At 40.4% G+C, this 23,985-nt stretch overlaps 1 protein-coding gene and 1 long non-coding RNA gene across 3 annotated transcripts in view; one reads left to right on the top strand and one right to left on the bottom strand.

Moving 5' to 3' along the window:
- Positions 1-23,985, top strand: part of LOC144680686 (uncharacterized) — a 462,270-nt gene that overhangs the window by 227,712 nt on the left and 210,573 nt on the right. The gene's annotated exons all lie outside the window — the stretch shown is intronic.
- The window catches only part of lrrc1 (leucine rich repeat containing 1), a 155,517-nt gene continuing 140,641 nt past the window's right edge, over positions 9,110-23,985 (bottom strand). Inside the window, exons 13-14 of one of the 2 annotated variants that reach the window (XM_078541931.1) lie at positions 19,314-19,453; positions 9,110-10,802 (exon numbers count right to left, since the gene is read on the bottom strand). In XM_078541931.1, coding sequence (XP_078398057.1) covers positions 10,644-10,802; positions 19,314-19,453 — 299 coding nt within the window. In that variant the 3' untranslated portion in view covers positions 9,110-10,643. The remainder of the gene's footprint in view (positions 10,803-19,313; positions 19,454-23,985) is intronic. The other variant, XM_078541932.1, reaches the window with a different exon arrangement.

Here is a 23,985-nt window from a genome sequence, read left to right as displayed (position 1 = left end):
GTTTAACCTCGTGATAGGAAATCTTTCAGAAATGATAATCCAGGACAAAATTAACAGTCATTTGGACAAGTGTGGATTCATTCAGGAAAGCCACAAGGATTTATTAAAAGACAAATCATGTTCAACTAAATTGATTGAGTTCTGTTGATGTGGCAAGAGAGAGGTTTAATGAAGGTAAAGCTGTTGATGTGGTGTACATGAACTTGCAAAAGGCATTTGATAAGATGCTACATAATAGGTTTACCAGCAAAGTCATAGCATATGGAATCAAAGAGACAGAAGCAGCATGGAAATGAAATTGGCTAAATGACAGGACTGGAAGAAGATATACAGTGCAGTTCACCAGGTGTCAGCACTAGGACTACTGTTTTTCCCAAATATATATTAATGACCTAGGCTTGGGTATATAGGAAAAAAATGTCAAAACTTGCAGATGGCACAAAACTTGGAAGTACAGTGAAATGTAAGGAGGATAGTGATAGACTTCAAGAGGACATTGGCAGAGTGGTGGGATCAGGGCTGGCACTACCACTTGGTACTCGCATAGGGCAGCACAAGTTTGGGGGCGGGGGGGGTGATGGCAGCAGCAAGCTGACAGTTTTTTTAAAATGGGAACTGAACCCCAGTGGTTTAAACAAATCAGTCCCATAATTCTTCATAACAGCCAAGGGGGAAGAAACTCCACCTTCCATCATGAGGCATTGCCACATGGTGATGTCACATCCAGGACAGCACTGCCCAATCAAATACAAACCTCCTTCAACAGAAAAAAAGCCAGGAGGACTCGGGTTGTCTGGGATTTTGGCGGGACGTAATGTAATTGGAGTTTCAATTCCATATCACGATCAGGCACGAGCTGTGCGCATTAGTCCGACTGTGATGGGTTGGGATCACTTCACTTCTGATCAGGTCAGTGATTTGTTTTTAAGACTTACTGCAAACGTTCACCCATTATTTCTATTAATGACGGTGACTCGAAGTTAAACAGCAGAGCTTTAACCCATAGCTTGCTCGTTACTCAGGTGTATTCACACAACGGGGAGTTTGAGTTCCCAATGTGGAGGCAGTGAATCCCCAAGTTAATCCGGGTTCCCGAGACATGCTTCCCCTTAGCACCCGCTCATGCCTTGCCACCAGCTTCCCATGAGGCCACTTATGGCTGAGGTCTCGCAGAAATGGGGGTGGTGTGGAGGGGCCTGCCAGGCTGAAAGTTCACTTAGGGTGACAAATACCCTTGCAGCGGCTCTGGGTGGAATGGGCGGAAAAGTGGCAGATGTGCAGGCAAGTGAGAAGTGTTGCATTTTCTCAGAAGAACAAAGAGGCCAATATAAACTAAAGGATACAATTCTTAAAGGGGCGCAGGAACTGAGAGGTCTGGCAATGTGCACAAATAGTTGAAGGTGGCAGGCAAGGCATACAGGATTCAAGGCTTTATAAACAGGGACACAGAGTAGAAAAGCAAGGAAATTATGATGAACCTTTATAGAATACCGGTTTGGCCTCAATTGGAGTAGTGTGCCCAATTCTGGGTGTTTTAGGAAGGATGAGAAGATTTGAGAGAGTATGCAGATTCATGGAAATGGTTGCAGGAATGAGGAGCTTCAGTTACATTTTTAGATTGGAGAAAGTGGGACTCTTTTCCTTGGAGAGGTGGTTATGAAGAGATTTTAAAAATGTGTTCAAAATCATGAGGGGCCCTGACAGAGTAGATACAGATAAATTATTCTATTTGGCGGAAGGATTGAGAATAAGGGGACACCAAGTTAAGCTGATTGGCAAAAGGAACAAAGGCAAAACAAGGAAAAAAAATTTTTATGCAGCAAGTGGTTATGACCTGGAATACACTGCGTACTGCTGGAAAGAGTTGTTAAAGCAGATTCAATTTTAGCTTTCAAAAGGGAATGGCATAAGCATCTGAAAGGAAAATGAATTGCAGTGCTACAGGGAAATAGAGGGGCAGTTGAACTAACTAAATTGCTCTTGCTGAGAGCTGGCATGGGCTCAATGGGCCAAATGGCCTGCTTCCATGCTGTAACCAATCTATGATTCTACACATTCTTGAAACACTCCTCCAAAATGGCGAAGACACAAGAAACTCTTTAAACGTGACAGTCTGTATCAAGTGCAGCATATGAGGCTAGGGCCATAAAATCATAATAAGACATAGGAGCAGAAATTAGGCCATTCAGCCCATCGAGTCTGCTCCGCCATTCAATCATGGCTGATAAGTTTCTCAACCCCATTCTCCCGCCTTCTCACCGTAACCTTTGATCCCCTTACCAATCAAGAACCTATCTATCTCGGTCTTAAATACACTCAATGACCTGGCCTCCACAGCCCTCTGTGGCAATGAATTCCATAGATTCACCACTCTCTGGCTAAAGAAGTTTCTCCTCATCTCTGTTCTAAAAGGTCTTCCCTTTACTCTGAGGCTGTGCCCTCGGGTCCTAGTCTCTCCTACTAATGGAAACATCTTCCCCACGTCCACTCTATCCAGGCCTTTCAGTATTCTGTAAGTTTCAATCAGATCCCCCCTCATCCTTCTAAACTCCATCGAGTATAGACCCAGAACCTTCAAACGTTCCTCATATGTTAAGCCTTTCATTCCTGGGATCATTCTCATGAACCTCCTCTGGACCCTCTCCAGGGCCAGCACATCCTTCCTGAGATACGGGGCCCAAAATTGCTCACAATATTCTAAATGTGGTCTGACCAGAGCCTTATAAAGCCTCAGCAGCACATCCCTGCTTTTATATTCTAGTCCGCTCGAAATAAATGCCAACATTGCATTTGCCTTCCTAACTACCGCATCAACCTGCAAGTTAACCTTAAGAGAATCCTGGACTAGGACTCCCAAGTCCCTTTGCACTCCAGATTTCTAAATTCTCTCCCCATTTAGAAAATAGTCTATGCCTCTATTCTTCCTACCAAAGTGCATGACCTCACACTTCCCCACGTTGTATTCCATCTGCCACTTCTTTGCCCATTCTCCTAACCTGTCCAAATCCTTCTGCAGCCTCCTCAATACTACCTGTCCCTCCACCTATCTTTGTATCATCTGCAAACTTAGCCAGGATGCCCTCAGTTCCTTCATCTAGATCATTAATGTATAAAGTGAAAAGTTGTGGTCCCAACACTGACCCCTGCGGAACTCCACTAGTCACCGGCCGCCATCCTGAGAAGGACCCACTTATCCCCACTCTCTGCCTCCTGCCAGACAGCCAATCTTCTATCCATGCTAGTACCTTGCCTCTAACACCATGGGCTCTTATCTTACTGAGCAGCCTCCTGTGCGGCACCTTGTCAAAGGCCTTCTGGAAGTCCAAATAGATAACATCCATTGGCTTTCCTTTGTCTAACCTACTCGTTACCTCCTCAAAGAATTCTAACAGATTTGTCAGGCATGACATCCCCTTGATGAAACCATGCTGACTTTGCCCAATTTTACCATGCACTTCCAAGTATTCTGAAATCTCATGCTTAATAATGGACTCTAAAATCTTACCAACGACCGAGGTCAGGCTAATCGGCCTGTAATTTCCTATCTTTTGCCTCACTCCCTTCTTAAACAGGGGGGTTACATTAGCGATTTTCCAGTCCTCTGGGACCCTCCCTGACTCCAGTGATTCCTGAAAGATCGCCACTAACGCCTCCACCATCTCTTCAGCTATCTCCTTCAGAACTCTGGGGTGTAATCCATCTGGTCCAGGTGATTTATCCACCTTCAGACCTTTCAGTTTTCCTAGCACCTTCTCCTTGGTAATGGCCACCATACTCACCTCTGCCCCCCGACTCTCTTGAACTTTGGGGATGTCACTCATGTCTTCCACTGTGAAGACTGACGCAAAGTACCTATTCAGTTCCTCCGCCATTTTTTTGTTCCCCACTACTACTTCTCCAGCGTCATTTTCCCGCAGCCCAATGTCTACTTTTGCCTCTCTCTTACCCTTTATATATCTAAAAAAAACTCTTGCAATCTTCTTTTATATTACTGGCTAGTTTACCCTCATATTTAATCTTCTCCCTCCTTATTTCTTTTTTAGTTGTTGGTCTTTGTAGGCTTCCCAATCCCCTGGTTTCTCACTGCTCTTCGCCGCATTGTATGCTTTCTCTTTAGCTTTTATGCTGTCCCTGACTTCCCTTGTCAGCCATGGTTGCCTCGTCCTCCCATTAGTATGCTTCTTCCTCCTAGGAATGAATTTTTGCTGTGTCTCCCAAATTACTCCCAGAAACTCCTGCCATTGCTGTTCCACTGTCTTTCCTGCTAGGCTCATCTCCCAGTCAATTCTGGCCAGCTCCTCCCTCATGCCTCTGTAGTTGCCTTTATTCAACTGTAATACCGTTACATCTGATTCCAGCTTTTTCCTCTCAAATTGCAGGGTAAATTCTATCATATTATGGTCACTTCCTCCTAAGGGTTCCTTCACCTTAAGCTCCCTTATCAAATCTGCCTCATTACACATCACTAAATCTAGAATTGCCTGTTCCCTAGTGGGCTCCACCACAAGCTGCTCCAAAAAGCCATCTCGTAGACATTCCACAAATTCCTTTTCTTGGGATCCACTACCAACCTGATTTTCCCAATCTACCTGCATATTGAAATCCCCCATGATCACTGTAACCTTGCCTTTCTTACATGCCTTTTCTATCTCCTGGTGTATCTTGTGCCTCGCATCCTGACTACTGTTCAGAGGCCTGTACATAACTCCCATTATGGTTTTTTTACCTTTGCGGTTCCTCAACTCTACCCACACAGATTCTACATCATCTGACCCTACATCATTTCTTGCTATCGATTTAATTTCATTTCTTACTAACAAAGCAACACCACCCCCTCTGCCAACCTGCCTATCTTTTCAATAGGATGTATATCCTTGGATATTTAGCTCCCAGTCCTGATCCCCTTGCAGCCATGTCTTCGTAATACCCACCACATCATACCTGCCAATTTCAATCTGCGCCACAAGCTCATTTACCTTATTTCGTATACTGCGTGCATTCAGATACAACACCTTCAGTCCTGTATTTGAAATAAAAACACTGCAAAGCTAATTAATAAATTAATTATCTAAGTAGAGATGGCTGGGCAGGTGATGTGCTGTAACTGTATGATGTGGGAGCTGGCAGATCCCATTGCGAGCCGCAGTGACCACATCTGCAGCAAGTGTTGGTTGCTGGAGGAACTCTGGCTCAGAATTGATGAGCTGGAGGCCCTCCTTCATCCCAGAAGCAACAGCATCTAAACTTTGCACCAGGTGTAAAGGTCTTCACAAAACACTGCATTGGTTTCTGTAATGCTGCCGAGGCATTGCCTCGCCATTGTCATCCCACTCAACAACTTCCCTCAGCTCATTCATTTGTCATTGACAACCTCCCAACACCTGAAAAATTGGCCCATTGGAATCATCCAAATGAGTAACAGGTTATGAATGAAGACAATTCATTAATCAATCCATCAAATGCTGCCCATCACCATGTAATGTTCCTCCACCCAGGAGGATGAGAACTCTTATAGTTGAGTTATACTCTGAAGAGGAAGGGAGGTGAAGCACAGTAGAGGATTACCGTAAGATATCCTGACCAATGGAGGACAACAAACCTCGGCAGTCAAGGATTACCATCTTCCCAAGAAACATTCAGCAGAATCTATTAAAAAAAAAACCCACCTGTGCCTCTGTATATGAGATAAAGGGTGAAACAAACACACTTCGAGGTTGAGGAAAAGAGAGCTCCAGTAAGGTTGTGGTAATGATGCTGAGCTAACTGACTGGGAGTTTACAGATGATTTATACTAACTTTGGTTTAGGTATTCCCTCCTTGAAACAAGGGCCAACAGAGAAAGTCCTCCACAGTTAGCCAAGAAAGAAATTTATATAGATTCGCTTGTACTTTTATGGCCACTGTCCTTCTTGACATTGGAAGCATTTTGAATAAATGATACCTGGAGAGGTTTAAAGGTGGACTAATCAGCAAACAAGATGTTCTGAACAGCAGCTGGAAGTCTCACCCAGTCTCCCTAAGATTAGTCAGAAGCAAGTAATCCAATAGCTTCTTGTTATTGCAGGTTGACTGGCATCTGTAAAACGTCAGCTCCTCTGATAGGGAGGAAGCGAATGTTACACTGGTGCTGATCAGAACAAACCTGGACCACAAAATGTTTCATGTCATCATGGATCCACCATTTTTCTTTCCCCAAGTTTACATTAGGAAAACCAATTTTTGGCAATTGAAGAGACACAGTTTGAACAGTTATCATAACCAAAGGCAACAGCTAATTCAGCCTCTCCTACAGTCTTTGAATTTTGACTAGCTCCTAATTGTCACCGAAAACTAGTGATAGATAATCTACAGGAAAACCCACCTCATTACTAAAAATGGCCTGTTGAAAAGCCTCTTTCACAACTGTGCCACCCCATCAGGCATAAGAAAACTTCTCACTTTAACAAGGTAATGAGGGGTTAAACTCAAAAAATCATCAAGTCTGTTATTTCCAGAACTAGAAATTTGGACAAGTTTATATATATATTTTGTCATCGATCAAAAAGCAGCAAAATATTAAAATCATCTATCCAGTAACTGGATACAGATAAAAATGAGAAAACCAAATATTGGGATTGTATTGGCAGCAACAAAATACAAATCAACCCAACCTGTAGAAGACAGTGGCCTGACCCACAAACAGTACTGTCTACATTACCTGACACTAAACTGAAAGAATACACAATTATTCAAGAGAGTCCAGAATTGGACAATAAAAATTATACCTTAGCAACAAGCGGCATGGCAAAAATCTTTTATAATCATTGTGGCAATTGATAAACTTCATGTCAACAAAAACAGCTCAAAAATTAGGGAAGGAATCAGAAGTCAAATAGAAATTCAGGTAGAATTGTCACAAAGGGCAATAGACATAGTTACGAGAGGAAGGCCACTCAAGCAAACAGCTTAAGTAGGTTTAAGGCACTAGATGATGGACATCTTTAGGGATAAGAAGAGTGTGGCTGAAATAAGAGTGTTTTTTGGCCAAGGTGACATTTTCATTTTCCCAAAAGTCCTTTGCCAAGAGGAATAAGGAGATCACATTCCCCTTGGAAAATACGAGTCTAAATGCGTTAGAGGAGTAACAGGGGAAACTAGGGCTTTTAATCACAAATCATTGAAAGCAGCATGCAGGTTAATAAGGTAAAAGCAATGCAAACAAAATATTGAAGACCATTTCCAGAGGAAGAAAGTTGAAAAGCAGAGATGTTAAACTTATATAGAAGCTTGGTTAGGTCACACATGGAGTATTGTGCTTGTTCTGGCCTCCATATTACAAGGATATAGAGGCAATAGAGAAGGTGGAAGGATAAAAAAATGCGAGGATGATACTAGGCTGAGAGACCATACTCATCAGCAAAGGCAGAACAGGTAGGATTCTTTTCTCTAGAAGATGAGTGATATAAAAGGGGTCTTTAAAATTTTGAATGGATTTGATACAGTTGGCAGGGAAGATGCTTCCACTTGTGGATAAGTTCAAATCTAGGGGTTATAAGTATAAATATAGACAAAATCCAACTAATTCAGGAGATTTTATTTCAAAAATGTAGTAGTTAGAATGTGAAACTTGCTACCACGAAAAGTAGTTGAGGTAAAGAGTATTTAAAGGGGAAGCCAGGTAGGTACATGATGGAGAAAGGAATAGAGGGATATGCAGATATGGTTAAATGATTTACTACAACAGGAGGCTCATGCGGAGCATAAACACCAGCAGATACCAGGTGGGCCGAATTGGCTGGTTTCTATGCTGCAATTTATGTGTAACTCTATTTAAACTCTGGCTTGGGCTGACTGAGTTAATAAACCCTGAAAAACGAGGATTCGAGAAACATGCAGAGTTACTGTGTAATTCTTCAAAGTAAAGTGGCATCAACCGCAAAGATCTGTTCAGAACGAGTGTTACTTTAGGTAAAACCCCCCGATGAAAGGGTTATGACCAATAGATAGAAAGTCTTTTGGAGTGCATACCAAAATTTTTGCCTTTGCTTCATCATTAAACATTGATGCAGATGTTCCAGTGCCATGAAATAAAAGAGACCCATCAGCAACTGCCAGTAATGAGGTTCTGGTATACAAGCTAAAGGAAGTCTATTAGTTTCGACGCATGTTTAATGATTTGTCCCTAGCCACATAAGACAATAAAGAACCCACCCTGAGATGAATTAGTGGCCACCTGCGTAAGCAAATAGTTCTTTGGAGTGCCTGAGCTGCATTTTAGATTTGAACTGCAGATTCAATTATAAAGGCAGACTCCTCGCATATGAGGAATCCTTGAATTAATTAGTCCTAATTTAAGAATTCGCATATATCGAAGCCCAGGATGTATGGAGGTACTTTTCTTTTGAACAAAAACAAAGTGCTCTAATGAAAGGATTCACACCAAAACATCTCAAACCAAGACTAGATGGCCAAAGTTTCAAAAGGGAAAAAAAGATCAAGGGTGAGAGTGAGACTTCACGCCGAAAGCCATGGGTGATATCACTGCTAATCATAGGGAGGAGCAAGAGCTGATGGCAAGTCCGTAAGCAGCCTTTCATTTAAAATATAGCAGTCAGGGAAATAATGAATTGCCTGCAAATTTTGGAGCATAAAACCCAACATAGGGACAATTTTTTCAATCATTTTCCCATTAATGAAATACTTGATTATGTAAACTCAAGTTTCTTCTTTGAAGAAGTTAGCAATGCTGCAGCCAGGGAGCAAATTGGCATTAACGACAGGTGTTCATAAATACCAATTAAGTTGAAAGACAGTTAAATTATGCTACTGAAATATATAATTACAACGTATACCGCAAACAGAATTTTCCTGCAATCAATTAAAGATCTGGAGTAACTGTCAAAGCTACCAAAAGAAAGAAAAAAACAAACATTCTGTAGTTACCGAAAAGCTGAAGAAACGGAAAAAGAAAACAGCAAAACTAATTCACGTACTAACAACAAAGAATAAATAAAAGTCGAAGCAGAAAATTCCTAGCAGGTAAACATATTGTTCAATATGTGTAGACTACAGAACATTAAACATAAATTTTTCAAATCACTAATTTCAAAACATTTGTTTTCTTCAAAGATTCTTACAAAAATTAATCATGTTTATTAGGCAAAAATACATAAAATGTATCTAGTTTATCAAACAAGCAGATCAATGAATCAATACAAACCCACCCTACCAGTTTCTAAATACAGGACCAGAGTGAACAAAGAGAGTCATCAATATAATTACCAAAATGAAAGTGATCAAGGGTACATTCTGAATAGACAGCAAGAGGTGACCTCAAACCCGTAACAATCTCTGTTTAGACAATGACCAAAATGATCATAAACCACTCAAGCTTTACTTCTATGGTTGCCTGACTGGAGGTCTCAACATAAGATTATACCCCTTGTATCAATTCGATATATCTCAGCACCAGTAGAAAATAAATCGAACTGGAAAATGACCTGCTCATTTGAAAGACTACTGCCAATTTATTTTTTAAATCAGTGGTTATCCTTGGCCAGCAAAAAGCCTTCACTTATTGTAAAACAAATCTTAAAATTTCTTGTGCAGTATGTGAACAATGAATAAAGATCAAGACTGAACCTCAAATTTCATTCATTATAAAACTGTTTGCAACTGTGCAACAGTTGTTAACATTCCAGTCAATAGAAAATGCAGTGCCAGGCAAAGGATGATGAAGGGGGGGGGGTGGGGGGGGGGGGGTTACGTTGATTAGAATTAACCCTTTAAAGTGTACGTCACAGCATATTCGTTTGGTGCAAATTCTGTTTATTCAGCAGGGCAAGGGTTAAAAGTTACAACAAACCTTCGAGTTCTGATGCATACACCTCCGGTGTAGTGTTTTTTTTCTGTGCCCCACAAAAATAGTGTCTAACCACTGCAAGACTATCCCAAGGAGAAAAAATAGTTTTGTGTTATTAGTACATCACACTAAAGACTTGGCTTACAACATGGAAGGGAGAGGGTCGGGAAAGGGAGACACTAGTGAGTAATTCAACAGTTTGAACACAGAATGCAGATGATTTGGGAAACAAAGAGTTGATTTCTTCAGCTACTAAAAATGTGTACCATAGCTCTTGATGAAATTCAAAAAACTTGCATTACCTATTATCAAACTTGCTATACAAAAATTTTAAAATTTACACAATCCAAGCTGCCAAACCGTATAAAAGTATCAAATTTCACATAAAACTGTACAATTATTTTTCAGCAGGTCCAAATACCTGGGCATACAACCCCCAAAAATATACCTTTTTTAAAAAATGCATTCACCCTGTGTATAACAAAATTATATGCAAGGATTTCTAATTCTATACAGCAGTGCATCTACATATACATATATATATATATATATATATAAAAAGATGAATAGTTCTTTTAGGAAAAAAAGATGGCATGATAAAACATGGGCAGATGGGTGCAATCACTGGTGGAAACAAGGCACTTTCTTCCAGGTTGCAGTTACTATAAACATTGTTGACATGAAGAAACAAAATCAGGTGGGGTTGGTATGTACACACAGACTGGAACAGTTCCAAGGATGGGTTAACATTAATGTTTACACAGTCAGGGAGACACACGAGGTGAGAGTTTGAGGTAAAACTCTATACAGAAGTGGTCACTCTTTTAATGGCATTATTGACCTCATTTTTGTTGGAGTCCAGTCCTTTAGCAGCATTCATGTCATTCCTCAAGTTCTCTGCCGTCTTTTTCAAGGTCTTCAGTTCCCCTGGGTGTGGAGTGGCTCTCCTCAGAAGTGTGCCCTAGACATCAAATGCACAGTTAAGCAAACAGCAGGTGCCCAACAGTATCTCATTTGAAGCAATGGAAGTAACCAACACTCAAACAAAAAGAAATCTCGTGTAGTTATTGTCCACCAGAGGTGAAAGTTTTCTTTCCTTACTTACCGGTGATACTGAAGTTCATAATTTTCTGTGGAGTAGGTGATGTTAAAATCCTATAAACCCTTTAGTTCTGAGAGTTATTCCAAATTAAATGGCAACAACAATTTGTACTTAACAGCACCTTTTAATGTATTAAAACATCTGAGGCATTTCACAGGAGTGTCATAAAACAAAGCAGTCACATAAGGAGATATTAAGGGCAAATAATCAAAAGCTTGGTCAAAGACTAAGGTTTTAAGGAGCATCTTAAAGGAGGAAAGAGAGGTCATATGAACATACAAATTAGGAGCAGGAGTAGGCCAATAGGCCCCTCGAGCCGGCTCTGCCATTCAATATCAGGGCTGATCTGAATGCAACTTCAACTTCACATTCCCACTTACCCTCAATAACCTTCCTTGATAAGCAAGGGGGTGAATCTATCTTAAAAATATTCATTGACTCTGCTTCCACTGCCTTTTGAGGAAGAGAATTCCAAAGACTCTTGGCCCTGAGAAAAAAACATTTCTTCTCATCTGTCTTAAATGGACAACCCCTTATTTTTAAACCATAACCCCTAGTTCCAGGTTATCCCACAAGAGGAAACATCTTTTCCACATCCATCCTGTCAAGACCTCTCAGGATCTTATATATTTCAATCAAGTTGCCTCTTACTCTTCTAAACTCCAGCAGATACAAGCCCAGCCTGTCCAACCTTTCCTCATAAGATAAGCGCTCATTCATGGTATTAGTCGAGTAAACCTTCTCTCCAACACCTTGTGCTTCCAACACATTTACATCCTTCTTTAAATAAAGAGACCAATACTTTACACAATGCTCCAGATGTAGTCTCACCAATGCCCCGTATAACTGAAACATAAACTCCCTACTTTTGTAATCAATTCCCCTCTCAATAAATGATAATATTCTATTTGCTTTCCTAATGACTTGCTGTACCTGTATACTAACCTTTTTGTGATTCATGTACTAGGACACCCAGGTCCCTCTGCATCTTAGAGTTCTGCAATTTCTCACCATTTAGATAATATGCTTCTTTTTTATTCTTCCTCATCAAGAGGCAGAATGGTTCAGGGAAGGAATTCTAGAGGTTAAGTTTTGGCAGCTGAAGGCATGGCCATCACTAGTGAAACAATTAAAATCACAGGGTGCTCAAGAGGCCAGAACTAAAGGAGCACAGACATCTTCGTTGGTTGTGGGGCTGGAAGAGGTTACAGAGGTAGGAAGCGGCAAGGGCATGGTGCAATTTGAAAACAAGGTTGAGAATTTTAAAATCAAGGCATTGCTTAATCTGAAGCCAAAGAAGGCCAACAAGCACAAGGATGATGGGTAAATGGGATTTGGTGTGAGTTAGAACAAGGGCAGTGGAGGTTGGATCACCTCAAGTTTATAGAGGGTGGAAAATGCAAGGGTAACCAGGAGTGCTTTGAATCAGCCATGTCTTGCTGTAACAAAGGCATGGAGGAGGGTTTCAGAGATGTGTTGAGGAAGGGACAAAGTTGGGCAAAGTTACATAGGTAGATGGTTTCAGTGATGGCAGGGATACAAACATTTCTAAAATAATAATTCAGGTGTGCAATAACCAAATATCTCAAGTTCTCCACACTTGGACTGATAAGCATATGGAATGAAGAAGAACAGCTTGAGGGTCAATGCCTGCAACTTTCTTCCCTCCACTGGGAGGATGACTAAGATTCAACTCACTTTGCTGCTTTGGTAACCTGATAAAGATTAGGAACTCACAAATTAGTGATAGAAAAGGTCGCCATGTTGTGGAGGTATGATAGAAATATGTGCCAGAACAAAGGGAGGGCAGGGGTGAAAAAAGCTTCCACTGCAAAGTGACCACATTTCAGAAAGTATTGCTACCTTTTTTAATGTGTGAAGATCATACGAGTAAGAAAGATATGGTTTACTGGTATTTTTCTGAAAAGGAATCAGACACCTGCATGCCTAAATGCGACTGTTCTCAATTTTAATTTTTTTAACACTGAAGCTCTAAAGCATAAAAAGTGCATCCTATCCTATTACAAATGTCCTATCCTTACTGCTGCCCTATTAATCTCTCTTCATGAATTTATTTTTTATTCATTCACAAGATGTGGGCTTTGCTGGCTGGGCCAGCATTTATTGCCCATCCCTAGTTGCCCTTGAGAAGGTGGTGGTGAGCTGCCTTCACCATCGAAGCCCAGTAGCAGCAGTGTGTACCATCTACAAGTTGCACTGCAGGAATTCACAAAGGCTCATTCAACAGCACCTTCCAAACCCATCTAGAAGGACAAGGGCAGCAGATAGATGGGAACACCACCACCTGGAAGTTCCCCTCCAAGTCACTCACCATCCTGACTTAGAAATATATCACTGTTCCTCCATGTCCCTGGGTCAAAATCCTGGAACTCCCTTCTTAACGGCACTGTGGGTATATCTACACCACATGGACTGCAGCAGTTTAAGGCGGCAGCTCACCACCACCTTCTCAGGGGCAACTAGGGATGGGCAATAAATGCTGGCCCAGGCAGCAAAGCCCACATCCCGTAAATGAATAATAAAAAAAATTAAAGAGATTAATGGGACAACAGCAAGGAAAGGATATTTGTAATAGGATAGGATACACTTTTTACACATTTGAGCTCCAGTGTTAAAATCATTTAATTTGTCTCTCATATCCCTGAATGACCACAAATTCAAATGGCCACTGAAGCCAAGTCAATCTTATTAAGTAATAGCTAAATACAAAGAAATGAAGGTAAAAGAGCAAGGAAATTGAATTATAATAAACTGCTCCTATGAAGATGCTGTCTTCCTCGCAGCTTGAAAGGCTTCCTACTGTAAGAATTCAATGTTGCTTTGGTTTAATACAATCATTACAATATCACACAAAGCTCAGTGCATCTTGAACAGCTGCTAAGAGCAATCAATGTTTAGAATGTACACTTGAGACAGGAAAGATAAATCTACTGGGCTGTAGTTGCCATTTAATATGCGACTCAATTCATCTGGCACTCAAAGCCTGTAGCACAGATTACAGATATGGAAGGAAGCCAAACAGTACTTTATTGAAAAAAAATCACAATGGCCCAGATTCTGTGGTAGAAATAATGGCATGACTATTAGTGCTCACCATCATTATAAAGTAAATCAGACAGCAACTTCTGGCGTCATCACATGCACAGTTTACATAAGATTATATGGATTATACGGGATAACATAGGATGTACGACACCTAAACAGGCCTTTCAGCCTAACCAGTCCATGCTGGGGTTTACGCTCCACTCCTCCCATCTTTCCTCACCTAAATTCACCATCCTAACCCTCTATTCCCTTCTCCCTCATTTGCTTGTCTAGTTTCCCTATAAATACATCTACACTATTCACTTCAACTATCTTATACTGATGGCCTCTAGTTATGCACTTCCTCATAAGAGGAGACATTCTTTCTGTATCCACTCTATCAAAGCCTTTCAGAATTTTAACTGTCTCGATTATGTCACCCCCTTGGTCTTCTTTTTTCAAGAAAAAAGTGACCCTGCCTGTCAAACTTTTCCTGATATGTAAACCCACATATTTCTGGTATCATCCTTGTAAATCTTCTAAGCACCCTCTCCAGTGTCTCCATATCCTTTTTATAATATGGCAACCAGAGTTGCACGCTGTACTCCAAGTGTGGTCTAAGTTTCGATGTAGGTTTAGCATAACTTACCTACTTTTCAATTCTATCCCTCTAAAAGAAAAAATAAAGCCTGGAGCTTGGTTTGCTTTTTGATGGCATTGCTAACCTGTGGCACAACATTTACTGATTGGTACATTTGTACTCAGATCCCTTTGTTCCTCTACCCCCCTAGACTTGCACTTTCCAAATAATAAGTGACCTCCCTATTCTTCCTATTAAAATGTACTTCCTCACATTTATCTGCGTTGTACACCATTTTCCAATTATTTGTCCATTCTGCAAGTTCATTAATGTCCTCCTGTAATTTGTTGCAGTCTATTGACTGTTGCCTCCCACCCAGCCCCATTTGGTGTCTTGTGCAAATTTAGAAATTGTATTTTTGATTCCAATGTCCAAATCATTAAAGTTATGAACAGCAATCGTCCCAGCACTAAGCCTTGTGGAACACCCACATTTTGCCTTTATGAAAAAGCTCCCACTCTCTCTGCTTTGTCTTGATGCCAACCAATGATCCATTCTGCCACTTGCCCCACACTCCACATTCTTTGACCTTAGTCATTAGTCTATTATGGGGCACCTTATCAAAGGCCTTTTGAAATTCCAGACAAATTACATCTACCACATTGCCACCGTCTACTCTCGTTACCTCCTCAAAAAAATAAATAAAGGTTAGTCAAGTAAGATTTTCCTTTTTGAAATCCACACTGACTATCCATATTATTTCTCATTTCTAAATGTTCTTCTGTTCTCTCTTTTGCTAAGGATTCCATTATATTTCCTACCACTGATGTTAAACTGACTTGTCTATAATTTGGTGGACATATTCTGTTCCCCCTTCGTAAATATAGGAATCATGTTAGCTACCCGCCAGTCCTCTGACATTACACCATTTTCTAATGAATTATTAAATATGAGTAGTAATGCTTCGGCTATCTCTTCCTTAGATTCTTCTAAAATACGTGGATGCAATCCATCGGGACCAGGGACTCTGTCCTTTGTGAATTTATTTATTTTGTTCAACACATCCTTTTTGAAGAGCAAGCAAAAGAAGGACCCGAAGGCAAATAAGCAGCATCTAGAAGAGCGGACGAAAAGAGTGCCTGGAGGCAATCGGCAGTATCTAGGACAGCGGGTGACAGGAGGGCCCGGGGGCAGTCAGCAGCATATGGAACAGCTATCCAATCCAGTGCAGCCTGTGGCTCCAGAGCAGAGTGGAGCGGCTGCATTCTGTAACTGATTGGTTGGTGAATATTTTGCTCATTCATCTTCAAAACTCATGCAATTTGTTTGTAATTGTAAGGTTTTATTAAGGTTTTTTTTATTATTCTTTCATGGGATGTGGGCATCACTAGAAAGGCCAGCATTTGTTATCCATCCCTAATTGCCATTGAACTGAATGGCTTTCTAGGCCATTTCAGAAGGCAGTTAAGAGTCAACCACATTGCTGTAGGTTGGGAGTCACTTCTAGGCCAGATCAGATAAGGATGGCAGATTTCCTTTCCTAAAGGACATTAAGTGAACTAGTTGGGTTTTTACGACAATCGGCAACGGTTTCATGATCACTATTACTGAGACTAGCTTTTAATTCCAGATTTTACTTCCCACGCTTTATTTTTTCTGCAGCTATGTCTCAGTAATCCCTACGTCTGGTTCCTCCCAATGCATACTTGCCATCAGCTCCCCTGTGTGCATTGTTGTACAGACGTTTTAACTCATTTTTAAACAGCATTTTTTTCTCACTTTATGTTTAATGTGAAATAAAATTAAATGTGGCAATCCAGAAGCTGTTGTCCTAGTTGCCCTGCTCCTCCACAAGCTTTCTCCACCAGTACCTCTGAGAGATTTGGCATTAAAATACATGTAAGAGTGCATAATTGCAGTACTTACTCACCAAACACAACAGAAAAAGTTAGAGCTGGGGCATTCAGGTATGAATGAATTTTTAACAATGTAATTAAGTCTTAATTAGAATAAAACAACCTCTCTAGCCCCGAAAATTACATTTCATAGTTGCAGAATCTCATTCTTGCAGAATTTAATTATTGTTGGAGATTTTGAAGAAAGTATATTCACCTCTTCTTTGCCTCTTTTCTCTCTCTCTTAATCCCATCTTTCTCTCCCATTATTTTGCTTTCTGTACCAGATTTTACATGGTATTAAATATTCTAATTCATACTTCCTACGCAGGTTTATACTCTGCGTATCTCAATGAGCTTCTATCTGACTAGTTGAAGGGACACGCTGTTGGTTGCCCTCCTCGCTTGTCATTGATCTCCTGCACAGGAAACAGTGCTGGAAATTATCTTCAGTAACGGCAAATTGTTGCTCAAAAGCCCAGAAAATCTGTGGGCAGGCGTAAGCGCAATGAACAGCAAGTGCCATTTCTTCATCAAGGATTGAAAAATCTGGGTCGATTTAGGAGGGATTCCACTAATTCTGCTTCATAGCAAATAAAACGCATAGCAGAAGATTACAATTTTGTTTATGTCCGTTGTTATTTGCCAACTTATTTTTTAAATTTCAGAATATTCTCTGGCATTAATTTAGTATTAAGAACGGTTGTTTCAACAGTCTCAAGAAAACATTTGTTCTGGTCAATGATTACAAGTTTATACAGTCCGCAAGGCAGGTTGTACTGTAGTAAGTACATGGTAATCACTCCTGCATGCATTTTGTTGCATTTAAAGATGTTGGACAAAAGGGAGAATATTTTGTACATGACACTTTTTAAAACTTTAATGGGCTCGCATGTAATATTTAGTGAGTGCAAGATAAAATTAAAAAACTGCAAGCATCCATTTATAGAACTAGTTTCTTTATCATCTGAACTCTGCTCAGCTATCAGGACCTGCTTTCCCAGTCAATAAACAAAGATTTATTAAGCGGCTGGGTCTTGACGTAGGTGGATATCGGCTACATCTAAATTTAGTTTGAGCAATGAGACAATAGTTTTAGTTTATGAAGACAAGGTAGGGATTGATTGGTTTTATTTTGTGGGTCACAATAAAGAGTAGCAAGAACTGATTTACTGGAGTTACAAAATAATGGCACAGGGTAAATGAGCCAGAAATTTTCTCCACCCTGCTTGCTACTGCCATTGGGGAAAGGAAAGAAGAATGGGAAGCATCTTTTATTCACCTCTTTCGCAGCCAAGTCGAAGCAGAAAATCAACTTGGGGGGAAAGTCACAGATATAAATGAGCAAGTTACAAAACTTACATACTGTAACAAAGTGAGGTAGCACATCAGCTCAATTTTCCTTTTTCTTTGTTTCACTCCCCTCTCAAATATTTTTAAGCTGCTATTGTTAAGCTTCACAAAAACTTACAATACTGCACAGGTCATGGTGAACTATATTAGGTTTGCTGGTGCCTATAGAAACATACACAGAGTCTTATAAAGATTTTCACACATGCATACTAGTCTGCAGGGTCAGGACCTTGCCTATTGTTCTGTAATGAGGGAGAATCAAAAGAATGAGGGGTCTTGGTGGGGATGAGGATTTTGGGCTGCTCCAAAGTGAAGCAATATACTTTCTTGCTGCCTGGAGTGGCAGCTGGTAAGCCCGTAAGTGACAGTGGTCCCTTATTTGACCAGCAGTAAGCCAAATCAATGTAGAATCAGATCTAATGGTTTGTCAATCTGGTCATAGCTAAGGCTGCCTCCAGATGCTCCTGTCAAAATGCTGGAGCCAATAGTGACCAGAACTGAAGTGGCAGGTCCCATAGTTCTGACACTACTCGTTTGGAAAGGTTGAGGGAAGAACTTACAAAGTTTGTGTGGGGCAACATATGTGCAGTTAGAAATTTAGTACGATTGCTCTTTCAACCTGCTGCTGATAGAGATGGTAACTATCAGCTTTTAGATGTCTCTTCTTTTACTCCAACTAGGGCGAATGACATAGGACATGGTCCTCAGGTGAACATTTGTTTCCGATCTTATCCTATAGTACGGACAACAACATCGCGCAAAGGTATTTGATGCAGCAGAGGGAATGTTCAACATTGCATGTGGCTAGTTCAAATGGGGTTGGCTCACACTAAATTCGAGATGATTATTGATGATTTGAGATGCTTTGACCACAGCAAGCACTATACTTATGACAAAGGTGGAATGCGTCGGTCAGCTGTTAGCAAGGAATAATTTGGCATTCTCTATTGCAAACACGCTTTTGAGGCACTTGCAGCAAGAAGCACTGGAAGGCCTGGATGCGCAAGAATAGGGGCAGGTTGGCAGGACTCTGGGGTCCCTACAGTGTGGACTACCCATCTTTTCCAGGCTGTCAGAGTTAGTAATATTGCTGGATATTTCTGGGCTCCAGGGAACTAAAAAGGGAAGGATGGCCCTTAAAACTGGCAGCATTTGCCTTCATTCCTGGACAGAGGATTTGATGAATGGTGTCTTTTTTCAATCTATTGTCAAAAAAGATCATTTTTTTAGTGGAAGAAGGTGGATTTAGCTCTATGATCACTCATACCATAAAATAATCACTCATTTGCATGTTGAATTCCATAAGGTATTCTGCAACACACCAAGTAGCATTATTGTGAATGCTTAAAGCTGTCACTCCAAACCATTAGAAAAACAATGCATTTAGATGAGGGTTAAAAAAAGACTCCTCATACTTATGGAAATCACCACTGGTTTCCCCAACTACTTTGAAAAGATGTTCCTGCACCATATGGAAATTAGCTCCTCATCCATTACCTTATCTTCGTCGTCATCGTCATCCTCATCATCTAAGAAACGTATTGCACTGATTCTGTTCATTGCACGTTCGTTCCACATTTCATCAGACATGTCATTCACCAAACTTTCCAATGCTCCACAGCGTGGCAAGTTATCTGCTGGAATCAGTTTAGCACAGTTAATGACGTAAATAAATTTGCTAAATAGTTTCCAAAATTTGGTTAGATTTGATTTGATTTCTACTAATCAAAATTATTTATAAGTTGCTCTGTTTTAAAATGAAGGAAATTCTGTACTCAAAAGGGAAATATAATCACTTTTTAAACATTTTTCTTTCTGAAAGAGGGAATAATATGAAAGAAGCCTTTCAATATTCTCTACATCACATTAGGAGTTTTATTCTGTTTCATGTTGCTGAGCATCTGTTCCTGACTTGATTTAGTGTTTTCTCACTGCCTTTCATGGGCTTGTCAGTAAATAATTGATTTTAAAACCCAATTATAATTCATTAGAAATCAGAAAAGCATCCAACTTAAATATCAAATTTATTCCTCCCCTTAGGTCAAAAGTATATTGGAGTCCATATGACTAAGGATTTACTATTATCCAAATGTAACTGGATTTTTATGTTAGAGGACAGAGTTAAAGTTAATACGTTTTCACCTATTATTTTTTTCAAATATTCCACAGTTTTAAAAGCATTGAAAGAGAAGGGCATAATTTCCCCCAAATTGCAAAACTTACAGAAAACTCTCTTCTTGCATTCCACAGGGAAAATATTTAGCTGCAATATAAGCAAACACTACTTTCTTGGCCTGAGGGGATGTTGAGGTTGGGAGATGACAGAGAAGAGAGGAGGGGGACTAAAAAAGGAAGAATAAAGTAAACATCACAGACAGAAATCAAAATAAACACAGGAACTGTACACAGTATGTTCAAGGAAAAGGCAGTGTTTTTAAAAAAGGCACCATGCATTTATTTATTTTCAAAAGAAGTGCTTGCACGGCAGGGAGATTCTTTTCTAAAATAGGGACATGTCTTTTGAGAGAGGCTAGGAAAGGGGGAAAAGCACAAAATGGGGCTCAAAAATATGTCAAGAAAAACCCAATGAGCTTTGGTAAAACAGTTTGGGAATAGATAAAGTGAGAAAAGAAAAAATGCAAGCAGGATTGAAAGAAAAAGCAGAACAAGGAAAATGTGCACAATGGGACTTGAAAATAATGGAGAGAGGGTATCAAAAAAAGTACACAATGGTACTTAAGTAGGCACCAGGTAAGTTGAAAATAGTACAGAGAAAGGAAATAGAGCATAATGAGGGTGAAAACAAGATAAATGGAGAAAGAAAAAGTGCACAATGGGACTGGCAAAAAAAATTAACAAAATGAGGAGAAAATGTTCCATAAAACAAATGAATTGAAACTCTTAAGGTGCCATTAATAACTGCATACATCCCAGAAATATTTGTGTTTTTAGCCAGATCAGACATTCACACTGAATTCATTCATTATTTCCACGTCATTGTACACAATATTAAGCAAACCATGCAGCCACGAATTAAACCTGCAACAGTTGATTTATCAGTTGATGCCTATTGTCTAACCATGTATCCATTTCATTTTCAACTTGTGGGTCATGCAGCTGGGCAGGCTTAATAAAGTGTTTATTTACATATCTACCATGTAGCCAACACATAAATTAAACCAGTGAGAGGAGATGAATGGGTTAAGAAGCACAGCATGAATTTGCTCAGTTCATGGGAAGCCTCATTAGAACAAAAACACGGGCTGCAATTGGCCAGGAGATTAATTTGTCTTTTTGCAAGAGTAGCTAAAAACTGGGTGGTACTTCTGAATCCCCACACTTGGTGAACAGAGATGAGGATTCTGTTCACTGGAAAAGATGATACCTGGAAGACACTTTTGGGAGGACCAGCCTCAGAATCAGTCATATTCAGATGGGTCACAAGTGTCTGTCAGATATTTTCTTGCGTAGTGATCCTAGTCACTCCTTTAAGTGGGCTAAGCACCATACATTCATGAGTGTTCTGGTACTGCCCAACTATTTTTAGCATAAGCCAAGGTTGCAATATTAGGGCTTGCTTATGATGCAAACTGGTCGTCTTTCAAACATATTCATTTTTCCCAAATTTTGAGGGCAGCTATGCACTGGCATGCCTATGAAGCAAACTTATTATTGACTCTTGCAATATGATCCTCCATATACACATGATGCCATGTCCATGTGAACAGTATCATGCCCACCATGATGGACGTGCATATTTATTTAGTCACCTGAGACAAGGTGATGAATTGCTTAATGCCCCTGGTCATTCCGGTTTGTCTGGTTTTAACATACATTCTCCAGCCCATGGTTTTTGTTTTTAATCCGATGCAAATTCATTGTGTTTTAAAATACAAACCTTGAATATATTGTAATAGCAAAATCCTTTTCTCAAAGAAAAACAGCCATCAAAAATCCCCAGAGGTTACAAGGTATTTCATCTAAGCATAGGAAGTAGGAATAGAAGAACAGCAACTAGACACGGAGACACAGTTCTGTGCAATAAATAAGAAATTTGAAGTTGAAGAGAAAGATTTAAGTCTGACAGTGTAATAGAAGCAGGAACAGCCCTGGCAGGGAAAGTTTTCTTATTTCATTTATGCTTGGAATATCGCTAGTAAAAGCTGACATTTATTCCCATCCCTAGTAACCCTCAAGGCGGCAGTGGTGAGCTTTCTTGTTGAAGCGCTGTTGTCTTCGCAGCAAAGGTACTCCTCCAATCCTGTTAGGTATGCAGTTCCAGGATTTTGACCCTGCCACGATGAAGAGACAGCGATAATTCGCACACCAATCTGGAGGTATTAAGAGGACAACTTGCAACTGCTGCCCTTGAACTAGCTAGTGTAGGTCGTTAGGAGTTTGGGAGGTGCTTCAGATGGAGCCTTGTGCGCTGCTGGTGGTAGAAGGAGTGGATGTTTCAGCTGCTGGACAGGATGCACCATGCAAGTCAATATTCATTTAATTGCTTCCAATCACATTGGCTGAATTCACTGTTGAGTGTGATGGAAATTATGATTGAAAACTATGAAGTGGGTACATTTAAGCAATATACCAGGAATATGCCCAGATTACAGAAAGATAAGATAGCTGATAGCCTGCATGCCTGGTATTTAAGTTGTTGAACATAAGCCAACAAAACTGCAAAAAACACTGAACTTCAAAGTAGCTTTTCCTTTCCCTCCCCTGTGCATTTGCTTATTTACCCACTTTAATGGAGGAAATAATATTCAAATTCATTCAAGATCATGAGGCATCTTGACTGAGTAGATAGGGAGAAACTGTTCCCATTGGTGGAAGGATCCAGAACCAGGGGACACCATTTTAAGGGGATTAAGAAGCAACAGCAAAACATGAGGGCAAACACAGCAAGTGGCGAGGATCTGGAACACACTGCCTAAGAGCGTGGTGGAGACCGGTTCAAACGTGGCTTTCAGAAGACAGTTGCAAAATTATCTGAGGGAAAAAACTTTATAGGGCTACAGGGAAAAGGTGAGGGAGTGGGGCAAGGTGAGATGCTCTTACAGACAGCTAGAACAGGCATGATGGGCCAAATGGTCTCCTGTTCTGTAACCATTCCATGATTGTGACTACTCCAAAAAGTTAAGGTTATTGATTGAGGATGCAGTAAGTTGCTATGCTTTGCTGAAGTTCCCATCCGCGTATTACCGACTTGAAGTCAGTACAAATTACCTGAAAATACGGCTGCACTATAAGAGCTCAGCACATTTTTAGCTCATTTTCAGAATATTGGTTTGCAGCCAGTATTCCCAACACGGTGAACTCGGAACCTCAGCCAGGCCACTGAAGTTCCATATGAAACTGAAATGGGGGACAAAGTTAGATGGGTCACCGCCAAAAATTAGTCTTTAATCTCTAATCATTTGTTACAGTGGAAAAGTGGGAGGGAAAGAGTATTTTTGAAGTATAGTCAATTTTGCAGCAAAGGCAAACATGGCAGCTAATTTTCACTCAGTAAACTCCCATGAACAGCCACAAAGTAAATGACGAGATAAATGACCACTGTTTTAGTAAAGATGGTCAAGGGATAAACATTGTCTGGGACAGCAGAGCAACATCCCCAAACAGACAGGTTTAACCATCTTATCCAAAAGGCAGCACTCTCTGACAGTGTGGCCCTCTTTCAGTACAATGATGGTTTCAGGCACCCATCAGGGAGGCCTGAAAGCACTGAAGGCCAACATAGCGAAGCTGCCGACACAGGTGCAGGACCCTGCACCCAGGACTTGGTATACATTGTACCTGCTGCGTCCCCAAAGAACGGGTGAAACATATATTAATTTCTACCCCAATGCATCTCATTAACTGCTGTTGAATGCAGTCCACATTAAGTGTTGGGATATTGGATCAGGCCTATCATGTGAATTGTGATATTGATTATCTGCAGCAACTATGTTTGGGGGCGGGGGGGGTTGCATCAACAATCTTCTCACCCAGAGATGAGACCACAACCAACTGAGCCAAGACAACTTTCCAGGTTACTGATCAAAGATGGCAACATAGTATAGAAATTAGGATTCACATAGGAAGATTTTCGAAAAAGTTTGGATCAGGGGAGTTGCACAGCAGTAACTCAAAAGCATTGCCGAACAACTTATTATGCGACACCAAG

The sequence above is a fragment of the Cetorhinus maximus genome, chromosome 5 (genome assembly GCF_964194155.1).
Source record: "Cetorhinus maximus chromosome 5, sCetMax3.hap1.1, whole genome shotgun sequence".
Taxonomy (NCBI): Eukaryota; Metazoa; Chordata; class Chondrichthyes; order Lamniformes; family Cetorhinidae; genus Cetorhinus; species Cetorhinus maximus.
The sequence above is the reverse complement of the archived record's forward strand: the minus strand, read 5'-3'. Positions and strand labels throughout refer to the sequence as shown.